Source organism: Bubalus bubalis, chromosome 15 (assembly GCF_019923935.1).
Source record: "Bubalus bubalis isolate 160015118507 breed Murrah chromosome 15, NDDB_SH_1, whole genome shotgun sequence".
Lineage (NCBI taxonomy): Eukaryota > Metazoa > Chordata > Mammalia > Artiodactyla > Bovidae > Bubalus > Bubalus bubalis.
In genome coordinates this window covers 55053701-55069309 of record NC_059171.1, presented here as the reverse complement: position 1 = coordinate 55069309, position 15609 = coordinate 55053701, and the positions used below count along the sequence as shown (strand labels likewise).

The 15609-nt window shown below is 40.0% G+C and overlaps 1 protein-coding gene across 8 annotated transcripts in view; it reads right to left on the bottom strand.

Annotated features, from left to right (window-relative positions):
* Nucleotides 1-15609, bottom strand: part of ASPH (aspartate beta-hydroxylase) — a 185143-nt gene that overhangs the window by 109538 nt on the left and 59996 nt on the right. For 7 of the 8 annotated variants that reach the window (XM_025265354.3, XM_045162814.1, XM_044928743.2 and 4 more), the window contains 6 exons: nucleotides 13201-13272; nucleotides 8348-8470; nucleotides 4755-4787; nucleotides 3433-3489; nucleotides 2889-2942; nucleotides 2405-2437 (listed from right to left, as the gene is read on the bottom strand). In XM_025265354.3, coding sequence (XP_025121139.3) covers nucleotides 2405-2437; nucleotides 2889-2942; nucleotides 3433-3489; nucleotides 4755-4787; nucleotides 8348-8470; nucleotides 13201-13272 — 372 coding nt within the window. The remainder of the gene's footprint in view (nucleotides 1-2404; nucleotides 2438-2888; nucleotides 2943-3432; nucleotides 3490-4754; nucleotides 4788-8347; nucleotides 8471-13200; nucleotides 13273-15609) is intronic. The other variant, XM_045162812.1, reaches the window with a different exon arrangement.

Genomic DNA, 15609 nt, shown 5'->3' with positions numbered 1-15609 from the left:
ATTTACAATGGCTCAGTTGGATAGCGAAGTCATTCAGTTATACATATATATGTGTGTTTGTGAGTGTATATATATTTTATATATATATATTTTTTGATTCTCTTCCATTAAGATTGTCCTTGTCCTCTCTCTCCTCCATTTCACAATCTAATTTCTTCAGAGTCATTTGCACATGATGTCTTCTCACTTCCTCTCCTCAACCCACTCCAGTCTGTCTTCCAGTGCTGACCACATCCCTGAAAAGACTCCTCTAAGACTACCCACGAGCCCTCGTTTAACCCAGTGGACACTTCCTGCCTTTACTGAATTAGATCTCCTGGCAGCTCCTTCCCTAACAAATGCTCTCATCCTTGGACTCCAGGGCAACCATCCTCTCCTTTGATTCTCACCTTTCTCCTCGATCTTCATCATTTCACCTTTTTCTTAGCAGGCATTAAAGGTTGCCTTTCATCAGAGTGCAGCCACAGCGCCTCCTCTCATCTAGCTCTCTCCCCTCTCTTAAACTACTTCAGTCTTTGGATTCAATCATGATGCATATTCCGAAGATTCTTAGACTCAGTCGGGAATAGACTTCTCTTCTATTATCCAAATACCATCCATCGGCTAATCTGATATCTCCCCTTGGATGGCTCGGTAGGCACTACCCGCATGGACAGACTGCTCATGACCTTTTGGCCCCAAACACGTTTTCCAGTCCATCTGTCTTACGAAAAAGCACTCCATCCACCAGGCACATAAGCACAAAAGTGGTCATATTTATACCTTGTTAACATTTTAAATTATATTTATTACAATATTCTGCCTATGAAAATATCTTTACTTTCACAACATCTTACTTAGCATTTTATCTAATTTTATACTTCTTTTAAATTTGATTTTAGAATTCTCTATATCTAGTCTGCAACTTGCATTTGGAACATGTTCTTACGAGCATATTTGGAAAAACACAATAATGACTGGCAGAAATTAGAACACTATCTCAAATCCTACCTCTGCGTGCAATTTTTAAATTCCAAATTCCTCTTTTCTCCTTTAAATTCAAAATCAAAAAGAAAACCTAAATGCATTCATAGTGGCCAAGTTATTTAATTTATTAAAAAAAATATTAGTCCCTAGTAGGATTCTTCTGATGGCATCCTTCACATCCCATTAGGACCTATGGATGGTGATCTTGGTAGGCTCAAATCTTAAAATCACATGTTTAATAAATTAGCATACTAGATCTACACATAGCTCTTCCTAATTTTCTTCGCTTGAAATTCACCAGCTAACATAAGACCACAAGTTTTTTTTTGAAAGTAGAGACTTCATATTATTCATATTTGAGTGTCAAGCCCTAAAATCATCCAGCACATGGGAAGTCCTCCACGTCTGACTCAAGACCTACACATCTCTTCATCCTTCTTGTTTCACAGAAAGTTATTCTCAAATGGCTTCTTTCCTTCTATGGAGTCATCTTTGAGGATATTGAAATAAGAAGGATCCACTGTTGGCTCTATCATTTCTTAGTCAAATGAACGTATGCAAAATTACTTACATTCTCTGAACCTTACTTCTTTCATCTGGGAAGTAGTGAAAACATAACCTACTTCAGGAAGTTTAATGAAAACAGCATGGGAAGTGCTGGGGCAACAAGAGTAGCTGCAATTGCCTAAATCAGAATCTGATGCCAGAACTATTTTCTCTATGCTGCTTTAAGTCCAGAATGGAGTTCTTCCATACCTTTCTCCATGGAGAGCAGTCATCTTTATTTAATGAAATTAATTTACAGAAGCAACTAGAGTAGTTAAACTCTGACTAAAGTAGTCTTCACTTCCCTGAGAGCTCAGGTGGTAAACAATCCTCCTGCAATGCAGGAGACTCTGGTTCGATTCCTGGGTCAGAAAGATCCTCTGGAGAAGGGATAGGCTACCCACTCCAGTATTCTTGGGCTCAGCTGGTAAAGAACCATCTGCAATGCAGGAGACTTGGGTTCGATCCCTGGGCTGGGAAGATCCCCTGGAGAAGGGAAAGGCTACCCATTCCAGTATTCTTACGTAGAGAATTCCATGGGTACAGTCCATGTGGTTGCAAAGAGTTGGACACGACTGAGCAACTTTCACTTCCCTTCACTTCAAAGTAGTCTTCGAGCACAGGACTTATATTTAATTTAAAAACAGCCACAACTATAAAGCAATGAGATTAAATTTTCCTGAAAAATTTGTAACTGCTTCCTAAAGCAATGGCAGAATCACTGGAATGGATAAACCATCTTCCGAAGTAAACTCTGAAAACTACCCATTGATTGGCTCCTTTAAGTTATGGTATTTGTAGCTCAAAGTATCACTCTCCATACTTTACAGTCAAACTCTGAGTAGATTTTAAAAACAAGTAGGTAGCTTAAAGTTAAGAAGCATTTTCAAACCTTGTTCATCATAGTCTCGGTAGGTGACATCATCTGCAAAAAAGAGAATAAAACCAAAATAAGTATTACTTGAGTCATTACTTTTTAGTCATTTTAGTGAAAAAGCACAACTAAATCTCCAATACAGATTTCTGTTCCTTTAAACATTTAATGACCGTACAATCAGTGAGAAAGGCCTCTGCCCAAAAACAATGATAGGAAAGGACAGATAAATTATTTTCATAAAAATTTCTCAAATTGGCATAAAGCAAGACATGCAGAAGAAACATTAGGAATTAATATCTTGTTTTATTATGAGGTGGTGGCAGATGAGATGAAATATGAAAGCCTGAAAGTCTTTTTGAACAACCTATGCAAAAAATCCTGTATTAGGCGTTAAAATTATCTTTGACCCATGAAAAGAAAAATCATCATGTTAACAGAGCATTGCAACCATAGAGCCGGAAGTAATGTTTAAAATCTAATGAAAACATTCATCAGGTACCTGTTTCTTGGTACGTTCTTTCAGCATCATCTACTACTACTGGTTCATTGGAATCTAAAAAGAAAAAACATACACCTTTGCCAAACATGAAAAAACATGCACATTGCTAGACACTACTCAACTATTTACAAATTAACTCTAATTCTAACAATTGTGTAAGATAGATATTATTATCATTATTTAATAAAATTTAAGCTGAGTAACAGGCCATAATTTCCTCTCAAGTCACAAGGATAGGAAGGAGCAGAATTAGAATTTTCACCAAATCTGGCTCCACTATATCACACTGCCTCATTCATTCCCAAACATTCTTGCCAGTATTCTATTAATATTTGCAAAATCCCGACAGTGATCTGAAAAAATCTCCTTTTTCCCCATTTCTCCATGTAATATTAAACTATATTCAGATATTTGTATAATACCTGGGCAGCCAAAAATGACTCAAGTATTATAAAGAGATCTCTATTTTGAATCAGAGTGAATCATTAACCCTGGGTGGAAATGACCTTGGTCACTGCCTGAAACAGAAACATACATTACAGACCTGGATTTTCCTGCTCATATATCATGTCTTCCATATCTTGACTGTAGGCTGGCGAAGCTATAAATCAGGAAACAATTAGGAAATGACAAATATGTCTCAGAAAAGGATTATGCTTGATATTTAAAACAGGAAAAGCACAATTTCTAGTGGAGACAGAAATCAAATCGAAATGATGCTCAAACTTTCATTCATGAAACAAACAGGTACTAACTTGTGCTAAATGCCAAATACAAAGATGAATAAGAAAGTTTCCATCATCAATGTAACTGAACCACAAAATCATGGAGCTATATTCTCATTTAGTTAATGAAAATTCAATGACATTCACAGAACAAAAAATGAGGCAGAGACACAGAGGAGTGCAGGTGAACCCTCCTCCCAGGCACACAGCAGGCACCCGCCTAAGACAGCCTGAGTGAGGACCCACATTCCTAGCCCCTCACTTGGACTCAACACCTGAGCACCCCCAGACTACAACGCAATTCTCATGTTTATAGACACCTATTGTTGAAATGACATAGGTCCTAAATGCCAGACAACAATATGACGTAGTCCCACAGGAAGAGGGGTCTATTCCAACCCTGGGAGAAAAACTGGCCGACACAGGCTTACTGGAAGATGGTACGTCCATCTCCAGTGTGGCCATACTTTCTGGGGACACATGATATGAGACAAGACACAACTCTGACTGTTCACTGACTCAGTAATTTAGGACTACAAAACATGTAATTCTACAGCATCTTTTTTTTCAATTATCTTCTTAAAAATTTTTTTTTCTATTTATTTATTTTTATTGAGGTATAGTAGGTTTATAATGTTGTGTTAATTTCTGCTATACAGCAAAGTGATTCAGTATGCATATATATATATAAATATATATTCTTGTTTATATATTTCCCACTATGGTTTATCACAGGGTATTAAATATAGTCCCCTGAGCTATACAGCAGGACCTGTTGTTCATCCATTCTATACACAGCAGCTCATATCTGCTAATCCCAAACTCCCACAGTACCTTTTGACTTAATAATTCCACTCCTGGGAATTTATCTTCAGGAAGTAGACTTCAAAAGCACAAAATTATATTCATATATACATGTATCTATATGTAGATATATATATATATATAGATATAAGTATATATATATACATACAAATATATATATAATTGTGGTATAACATATTATATAATAATCATTTATTATGTATTATGTGATATTTGATATAAAGTATGATAGTTAATACATAATAATCATTTTATCTCTCTTTCTTTTATAGGAAAACATTAATTAAAACAGAATAGTACCAAATTAAAATCTTACCTGTCTCTTCCATGTGGTAGCTATCTTCAGTTTCTGAAAATAATAACATTAAATAAAGATTACTACCTTAATAAATAGTACATTTATATATTTTATATGTATATTCTGGATGAATGTTTATCATTGATTTTATTTTGAAAGCAAATAGGTACTAAAACAAAACATGAAAATATCAATAAACATCTGCTAAATATCTTTCACCAGAACTACATTTAGAAATGCCTCACATATTTTTCTTATAGGATCCACTTAACAACCCCACAAAGATGACAAACACCGTAACTTGAGCTAAAAAGGGAGGGTGAGTTAGTTGGAGTAAAGACTTGGGCTTCCCACGTGGTGACTGTGGTAAGGAATCTGCCTGCCAGTGCAGAAGATGCAAGAGATGGAGGGTTCAATCTCTGGATCAGGAAGATGCTCTGAAATAGGAAATGGCAATCCACTCCAGTATTCTTGCCTGGAAAATTCCATGGACAGAGAAGCCTGGTGGACTATAGTCCATGGGGCCATAAAGAGTTGGACACGACTGTTCTCACAGCACAGTGACAAAGGCCGTGTCCACATCTCAACCCCCTTGGCCAATCTCTTTTCTAGACATGTCCTGCCATTTTCAGAAGCAAAAGTACAGTCTCTATATGGAAACACAAAGGCAAAACCAAGGGACTTTAGATGTTTGGGGAGCTGAAAGGTCAATGTGTTGATACTTTGATCTACATCCCTGATGGCCAAGTGCAGCCACTCACATGACCTCTGTTAATTTAACAGCCATATGGACATAAGTATTTTTCATTTCTGAAGACTCATAACAAGCAACTTTTATGTTCAAACTGAATCTATGTCCCAATTAAAAATTAGGTCAGAAAATAAAGTTTCTTTAATTTATGAATTTTTTAGAAGTGTTTCTGCCCACTCTTGATCTATAACTCCTAACCTCAAAAATAACAAATTCCTTATGTTTCTAATTATTTGAGTGTCTTGATTCAAACTTGTTGTATAAGCATCATCTAGAATATCAACTGTTGATCCTCCTTAGTTATCCTGGCCAAAGATGGGAAGGAGCAAGACATTCCTGGGAAATGATGAAATCATTTCATCAGAATTCCTACTCAGAAATGTTTTCCCGTAGAAATCATGATATTTATTATATCAGAAGGTCTAAAGTTCAAAAGCTAGTCTGTAAATGTGTATTTTCAATGCACAAGTGAGATCATACACATGTTGAAAAGCATTTTGAACTTAAAAGTTCCTCCCAAATTATGCATCTGATACAATTCTGTAGGTTGGTATGGAAACCAAACCATGACTTACGGTGTTATTTCTATGGAAAAATGTACTATCTGCTCAATAACAGGCATGAATGTAAGCTTTTGGAAATACATTTATTCATAAATTAGGAGCTGTTTGCTTCTCAAGTAGTTCCCCAATATATTAAATATTGTGAGAAGTAGATCTACTTAATTCCTCATAAGGTTTATGCTTTAAAATAGTCCCTGCAACCATTTACCAACAGCATTGTCTGGAGGCTACCTATTCACTCAGTTCTTGCATGGCCTGGACAAGTCCCATGAGTTCTGCCTGATTCCCACTGGCTCCAAGCACAGACATTCAAGCCTTAACCCATTCAGACACAGCAAATTGGGATGTGAAGTAAGGCCCAGGAGACAGACAGCCCAACCACACCTGTGCTCAAACCTGGCAGCACTTATATACCCCCAAGGAGCTTTTACAATCCCCCATTTTGGGGGCCCCACATCCCAAACACTCCAATTCACTTTGACCAGGGTGGGCCACTGGAGTTCTTTTAACGGCTCCACAGGGGAAGCTGAAATGCAGCCAGGATCAGAAGCAGTGCAATGGGACATTAGCCCGTCTTAGTGGATCTTATTCATAAGAGGTTTTCTCTCTGACTCTAGGACGCTATGGCTCCAGACCCTCCTACCTTTACTAGCACTGTGGATCTGATCTACTGCCTGTTTCTCACTGTTCTGTCTACTGCTCTGAACTCAGCTTAGGCTGAGCACCTCCAGTCAGGCACCTCCAGTCTAGACCCTCTGCGGCCAGTGGTGCTGTGTTGTTACATGAGTGCTATAGACGCTGAGGATTACTACACGGTGGGTGGGATGTGTTGTGTAACCACTCGCTTCGTACTGGGTGCATCAACCATGCTGTGACCTAGTTTCATCATAGGCTTGTTTTCTTGTATCACTCTTTTTTTAATTTTTGGCTGCACTGGGTCTTCGTTGCTGTGTGCAGGCTCTCTCTAGTTGCTACTAGAGAGCAACTCTCTCTCTAGTAGTGGGGGCTACTCTCTAGTTGTGCTGCACGGGCTTCCCATTGCGGTGGCTTCTCTGGTTGCAGAGCACAGGCTCTAGGGCACATGGGCTTCTGCAGTTGTGGCTCTCGGGCTCCAGAGCGCAGGCTTCAGTAATTGTGGCCCATGAGCTTAGTTGCTCTGGAGCATGTGGGATCTTCCCAATCCAGGGATTGAACCTGTGTCTCCAGCACTGGCAGGTGGATTCTTAATCACTGAACCACCAGGAAGTCCCTCTTGCATCACTCTTTAGAGATAAAACGTCTCTCTTAAAAAAACAATGTTTCCTTCATACTCATTTTAAGTATAATATGATACACAATTTGTATATTTTCAAATAACAAAAAACAGAGTACAAACATGTGGCTTAAAATCATTTAAGAATTCATTAATGTCTCAAAGGACTACTTTAAGAAGAGTACAGAGAACAGACCCCAAAAGAACAAAGCATGTGGACTTAATTTAGCAGGGTTCTAAATGACCATGGCAGCCTCATATTAAAACAGAACAGAGCAATAAGTATATGAATGAAAAGTTTTCTATATGTCAGTAGTGAATAGCTACCATTCTAACTGGCCTAATGCAAACAATACAAAGTAAATGACTCAAATGATACTTAAATAGCTAGCATTTAATTTAAAATATTGATACATGTAAACCAATCAACATGAAGTCTGGTCCATATGTAGACTACATTGGGCCTGCCTCCTGATTTTCCAAATAAAATTTTACTGGAACACAGACACACTTACTCAACTGGGCGTTGTCCAGGGCTGCTTCTGCCCCATGGCAACAGAACTGAGAAGTTGCGATAGAGGTTTTACGGTCTGCAAAGCCTAAAATAATGACCAGCTGGCAATTTACAAAAAAGAAAGGTTTGCCAATGCCTAGGTTACAAATTGTATTCCACCCACTGTAGTCACAGAGTTCATTTTAGATCAAGACCTTTGGTAGATTATTAAGGTCAATATTTCATCAGTTGCTTGAGCATCTTATAACAAATGGTATTCCAGGATGGAGAGTCCAGTAATTGTACTGAAGGATTTCACTTATATCCTATAAAAAAATGCATAAATTCTTAGAATTCCTACTGTGCTTTGAATTTAAAAACTGGGACATCTATTTATTTTAGGGAAAAGACTCATTTTATTGGTTTTTAGCTTCAAGTTAAAGAAAAAAACTTTAAATAAAAGTTAAATATTGGTTTTAAAAAACTTCAACAACCCTAATTACAAATGACTCATTGTGCTTTATTCAGAGAGCAAAAACAGAAGTGTTCTACCTTCATGAACGGCTCCAGTTCCCATGGGTTCGTATCTGTCATCTGCATCACTTCCTACAAAGACATGGTCTTCGGGTTGCAGTTCTTCTGCTGGTCCTTCTGGTTCTTGGTGCAGGTTCTCTCCTTGAACAACAATAATGAACAAAGTGACACAGGTCTACGCCAAGGGCCTCTGGCAGCAGCCAACACAAACACCAACGGCCCATCTGCAAGGCTGCACGTACCCGCTGCAGCTGCTGGGCACACCCTGCCCCTCCTCTGGGCCACTGCACACGCCAAAGCTCTGTCCTCTCTCTGGCCAAAGGCTAGTTCACCTGAGGGGGCAACAGGTCTTTCACTAGAACACCAAGGATGGGACCTCACTTATTTTAGTGGCTCTGTCTGCCCAGCACCTGGGGCTATGATTAGCCATGAGAAGTTCTCAATCCATATTCCATAAGTGAATAAATACATTCAGAATTCTTACTACATTTGCCTCTTCAATGATCAGTAGATCAAAGATCACCTTGTGATCTTCCATTGAGAATTGACATAAAATTCCACGTAACAGTTTTAGACAACTCTATGTAAATGTTCTACTGCAAAGAACAGCTGACCACCAGCTAAACCACATGTGAGGTCATCAGCATTAGGTCAGATGCATTATTCTTTGCTTCTAAAGGTTTCTGTGTTTAGCCTTTAAGTTATGTCAAGATGCTCATTTTCTGTTGTGAGACTGGCATGATATACGCAACCATTTCTCTTCCCTTGTGTAGATGTTGGACATGCTGTGTGACTCCATTGCAGCATGGGTTCACTGGTCACTGTGGTCTGAGACATCCTCCCAATAGTAACTTGACATGGCCTCATGCAGAGGATTTTCCACATATATCATTCTAACCAGAGAACTCAAGTGAGCCAGACAATGGTGTGCAGTGCAGTACCACTCTAGGAATCAGACCATCTAGGTCCACCTATACCAGCTGTGTGTGACCCTGGGCCAGTTACTTAACTGCTTTGGGCCTAAGATTTCTCTTCTGAAAAAAAGGAATAAGAGTACCTACTCATAGCATTGTTATGAGGACTGAAGGGCTTAGAAAAATGCCTGCTGCTACTGCTAAGTTGCTTCAGTCGTGTCCAACTCTGTGCGACCCCATAGACGGCAGCCCATCAGGCTTCCCCGTCCCTGGGATTCTCTAGGCAAGAACACTGGAGTAGGTTGCCATTTCCTTCTCCAATGCGTGAAAGTGAAAAGTGAAAGTGAAGTTGCTCAGTCGTGTCCGACTCTTCACAACCCCATGGACTACAGCCTACCAGGCTCCTCCGTCCATGGGATTTTCTAGGCAAAAGTACTGGAGTGGGGTGCCATTGCCTTCTCCGAGAAAAATGCCTGGCCCATAATAAATAAGGGCTTCCCTGATAGCTCAGTTGGTAAAGAATCTGCCTACAAACCAGGAGACCCCAGTTCAATTCCTGGGTTGGGAAGATCCACTGGAGAAGGGATAGGCTACCCACTCCAGTATTCTTGGGCTTCCTTGGTGGCTCGGCTGGTAAAGACCTGCCTGCAATGCAGGAGACCTGGGTTCAATCCCTGGGTTGGGAAGATCCCCTGGAGAAGGGAAAGGCTACTCTCTCCAGTATCCTGGCCTGGAGAATTCCATGGACTATATATATAGTCCATGGGGTCGCAAAGAGTCTGACACGACTGAACAACTTTCACTTTCACTATAATAAGTAAATTTTATTGTTGCTGTGCGGCTGCTGTTAATATCTTTACCATCATCGTCACCACAGTGGTAAGAATGATACAATTTCCACTGCTACTGAACTTTCCCCCCAGACTGCAGGACGGTGCTCTTGGCCATTTTACTTGATGAGTTCCTAGTCACTTTAGGCACTTGGTGCGGCCCAGTGCTGCAAGCGGGCCGTTAGGCCCTTTTACGTTGACACTGCTTGTTTTTGGTCTTCTCATCACAGCCTCCGATCTTGTTTCTCACTTCAGATCTTCTGCTTCTCAGCACACCAATCAATTTTTCCTGTCACTAACTGTACGACTCTTTTTTTCTTCTAGTCATGTTCCTTATTTATTTATTCAGTGTAATTTTACAGGGTTTACGTGGGCAGGGCTGAGCTCTCTCGTCCGTCTATTTAACAGAAGCGCCTGTTTTCAGCAGAAGCACCACACACCGTCTGAGTGTCTCCATGACCCAGGGACAGCCCGCCACGAGGAAAACTGTCTCCTGAGAGCTCACGAGACCTCACCAGAGGCACAGCCAGTGCCCTCTGCAACTGCCGCCCCAACACTATAAGGGAGCAATTATCCAACTTTGAAGGGTGAAGGGCTTGAGGAACTGTGTTAAAGCCACACAGCTCATAAAAGTAACTGCAGGACCAGAACACGACAGTGAAACACAGAAGGATGGGGACAGACAGTCTACGTTAGAGACAGCGTCAACGAGGCAAGTGTGGCCTGATAAGATATGAAGACTGGAACACACACACAAACATACTAAGAAGAAGACAGAACAAGTCAAAGGTCCTAGGGCAGAGACAGGCCTGGCGATTACAGAGAAAAGAGAGGCCAACTAGGCTCGAGAAAAGTGATCAAGGGGAGAGAGATCAGCCCACAGTAGGCCTGGCCACATCAAGCATTGGGTGCAGAGGAGCAAAGATGGAAGCAAAGACCCAAGTGGATGGAAGAGGGGACGGTGGTACCGACACTGCAGAAGTCAGAATACATTTTGGAGGCAAAGCTGAAGGGACTTGCTGATGGATGATGCATGAGGGGGGAAGAGGAGAAAGGAATCAAGGAAAACCCCCAGAATTTTAGCTTCGGCAACTGAATGGATAAAGAGACCACTAACTAGAATATAAAAGACTGGAATAAAACATTTTTTTTTCGGTGGAGCTGTGAGATGGAGAGGAATCAAGAATTCAGTTTTAGGAACATTTTGAGTCTAAGATATCCATAAACCATGCATATAGAGATAAGAATAGTTATCTTATCTCTAGTTAGTCAGTTATTCAGTTAGGTAAGTCCAGGAGCTTAGATGAGAGATCAGGGCTGCAGATAAATATTCAGTAGTATTTAAAGCCACGGTCTGTGGTTTCCTGAGGAGAAAGTCTTGACAAAGAACAGATTCAGGGAATCCAGGTGCTAGCCTGGCCTCCTTCCTCCAGTGTCTGGCTTCCTGCATGTCCAGAGGTCCACATGCCCACCACTTCCTTCTCCAACCTTGGCTGAAACTTACTTTGATCAACCATCTCGACTCACTCAGATCCCCAGTACAATCTCCGTGTCCCATCTTCCTACTGACAATTCCTCCACCTCATTTTTCACTGCAGACAGAATACACAACATTCCTTCCCACCGCCCAATGTTTTCAACTTCTCTTAACATCAAGTAAAAACATCCCTTCCCCTCATCTCTCCACCTGCGTTCAGACCTTTTTGGTCTCTGGACTTTCAGACATGCCATGCCCTCTACTTAAAACTTTGCTGACAACCTTTGACTGGCAAAGCATTGCACCATCCTCCAGCTCCTAAATCAAAATGTCATTTCCTCCAGGAAGCCCCTGGTGACCCCAAAGTCTGAGTAAGTCCCACACAGCATCATGTATCTCACCATCACAGCACTTACCTCATCATACTGAAATCAACCATGTGCTGAGATTGTATTATCCTTGGCTTAGGTTAAAGTTGAAATTTAAAAAAAAGATGTAGGAAAGGAAAGCCTGTGTTTGCTCACATGGGCAGGTGAAGTAGCTTCTCTGGCTGAGAAGAAATGGTACTAAAAGGACACAGGCTCCTAGACCCCTACTAGCCAAGGGCAAAACCCTCAAACTCAGACAGAGCTGGTCTCCCCAGTGGAGCACAGATGGAGCCTGATGGATGCTTTTATACTTAACTTCAAAATACCCAAGATGGACTAAGATACTTTAGCTGGCCTTCAAAAGCCCAATTTAAATGATGGGAAATTGTTTGTTTTTAAGAAACATAATAATTTTTTTACTGTAGGGCCACCTTCAGCTCACGCCAACACACTAGAAGTATCAGGGCACCGCGTGTTCTGCTCTCTTCCAAACCCTCCTGTTACATTTTGGTGTGGTGCGTGTGTGCAAAGTCGCTTCAGTCGTGTCTGACTCTTTGAGACCCCATGGACTGTAGCCCCCAGGCTCCTCTGTCTGTGGGATTCTCCAGGCAAGAATACTGGAGTGGGTTGCCATGCACTCCTCCAGGGGTCTTCCCTACCCAGGGATCAAACCTGCAGCTCTTAAGTCTCCTGCATTGGCAGGTGGGTCCTTTACCATTAGAGCCACCTGGGAAACCCTTTGGGGGGTTCTGTGTTTTTATCAATGGATGAGTCAAGAAACAGTCTTAGCAAATCTGAAAACATTGGTTTCTAGAGTACCATTTAATATTCTCCATACAGAACTTAAACTTTTTAGACGTAAGAGCTAGGGAAATGCTTTACATTCTCTAAGTAAACTGCATGTTCGCGTCTGCTCTACGTAATTAAAAGTTTCTTTTTGCTCTGGTGGCCACACAAGCAGTCAGTATAATTTGAGGGTTGAAAACAGTTCCCAGAGAGCCTGTTATAGTTTGCCTGGTTCTCTTCTATTTCCCTCCCCCTGTTGCTGTTATTTGTTCTTGATGTATCATTGGTCACGCTATAACTGGTCTCCATTTGTTTATTCTCTTAACAATAAAATGGGGCAAAATAAAACTAGTGCTGTGTTATTTTAAAAACACTTGTCCTCTAATAACTTTTAAAAGTCCGCTCAATTAATACTTAAATTTTAAAATAATATCCAAGTCGTTTTATGCAGTTAACCATCATTTTAGTAATACATGAAACATATTTTAATTCATACCAGGTTCTGAGTATACAGTTTCATCAAGTGACTGAACTTGTTCGTATACTTCATCTTCAATATTCTGACGTCCTAAAATAATTAAAACATAACTAAGTAGAAAAAATTTAGACATTAAAGCATAACATGAAATATGACCTCCACATATACACATTAAAATATATTGGATTAATCAGCTATGCACCTTTTTCATCATAGCTCAATCCTTTGTTTTGGGTTGACAAATATAGTAGATATTTAAAATTGGTTTTGAGAGCAGATATAAATGCTAAAAGACTTCTCCATAAGATATCAAAAAATAAGAAATGAATCAGGTTCAGATTTTTCTTAAAAAAATTATTTTGGTTTCTAGTTAACAAAGTTCACATTAATAATAGAATAAAGAAAATAGGAAGGGCAAAGTTTTCAGAAAAGGAAGTACTGGGAAATAAAGATAAAATGCAGATGATGAAGTCAATATACATTAAAGCACATGCTCAACCACTGTCTTTCCCAGTAGTCAGGAGAAAAGGCCCCTTGGCTGGTGTGAGGGTTGGCTGCCTGCTCTCAGAAGGCTTTAGGAAGTGTGAGTAGAAGACCTTACAAGACAATCCTCTCATCTTTGGAGACCCTCATCTGACAGTCACATCCATAGATTCAAACAGATTAAACTGCAGACGTGAACACTAGTTTCTAATGACACTGCGACTACACTGTGGGGCTTATCGTATTTTTAGGCTTATTGCAACATCATACACAAACAAGAAGCTATAACTACATTGACACTACTACAAATGTCCTGTCTAACAGCCATCATCTATGTTCCCCAAATAGAAGTAGCCCCAGACTTAATATCATGAATGCCATCACATGAGATAAACACCGAGGACATCAGTTATACTGAGAAGGTAATCTTCAATGACAAAAACAGAGTAAGTCAATTTGAACTTCAGGTTGGAAAAAAACGGAAGACTCTATTTTGCTAATTATTCTACAAAACCGTTTCTAAAGCACACAGAGTGCCTTCTAGTTTTACAGATGCTTACATTTCACAAACTACTTTTATACCTATTCTCATAGAATTCCAGGGGAGCCTGCCAATCTCTGCTCTGCCCTCACACAATGCCCACGAGAGCTTCCCAGCTGAGTTCCCAGTTTTAAAGTTGCTGACAGTACCAACCGCGGAAAATATAAAGTGAGTAAAGAGAAGTGGAGATTGGCACTCTGTTCTTCTGTTAACCCTTTAATGGCTCCCTTTGCCTGAAAAGATGAAAGTCTAAGCTCCTTGAAACCTCAGAAGGCAATACAAGACCTCCACAATCTAGCCTTCCCATGCCTCTCCAGTCACACCTGCTACCAGCGCTGGCTTTGAACTTGGCGAATACACCATCTGTTCCATCTTTTCATGAGCTTTGGATGGACCTCCTCTCTCCTTGGGAGAGTTAAAAGGTTAAAAAAAAAAAAATCCAGGCTGCAATGAGTTAAAGACTAAGTGTAAAATAAGACAAAAAAGCAACTACAAATCCTTCTTTCAAAAGTGTGGCTAGTACGGTGAGAAGAGGGTCTGGAAGGCAGATGAAAACAAGTGTAGGGATCAAGTGCAAGTTAAATGTTGGTCACTCAGTTGTGTCCAACTCTTTGTGACCCCATGAACTTCAGCCCACCAGGTTCCTCGATTGATGAGCAGGGGTCAAGGAGGGCAGCTATTTTATTGTGTTTTTAATGAGAGGTATGTACCTCTGTTATAGACTAGGTAGTTAGAGAAGACAGAAGGTAGAGACTCAAATAAGAGGAAGGTTGGGAAGGTAACATTTAAACCAAAGCAAATATCACCAAGAAGTTGAAAAGGATATGAGCTGATAACAAACTGAAGGGTTTGGAAGTTTGGGACAGGTTATCAGTAATATGCAAAAAGTCATATTAACAAAGAATAAAAAAAAGGAAGAGAGAAAGCAAATGGTACATTTCAGAGTAAGTACCAGCTTTGACAAACAAGGTTTTTAAAAATTAATTTAGTACAAAGTAAAATTTAAGGTGCTAAATTCAAATATGTATTTAAATTCTGAAAAAAAAAAGGAAAAAAATATCACTCTTGCTGCGAAGTCAAGGCATGATTACGGCAATTGTACAGGAACGTGACAGACAGGAACGTCTCCTGGGATTATCTGAACAACAAAAACTGACAGCAACATTTTGATCTTTACTAAAAGGAAGAAAGGTAAACCAAACAGTATTCACCAATATATAGTGATAAAATCCACACAACTACCATCTGGATTCAGTGGCTAAATCGCTGGTAAAAATGCAGTGTCATACCTAACATTTCCAATAGGTGGCAAAATGAAACCAAATCTTTTGAGAACTACAGAGTAAAAGAAAATGTGCAGAAATAGTACTTCATAATAAAAACCAAAGCATCAATAGGAAATG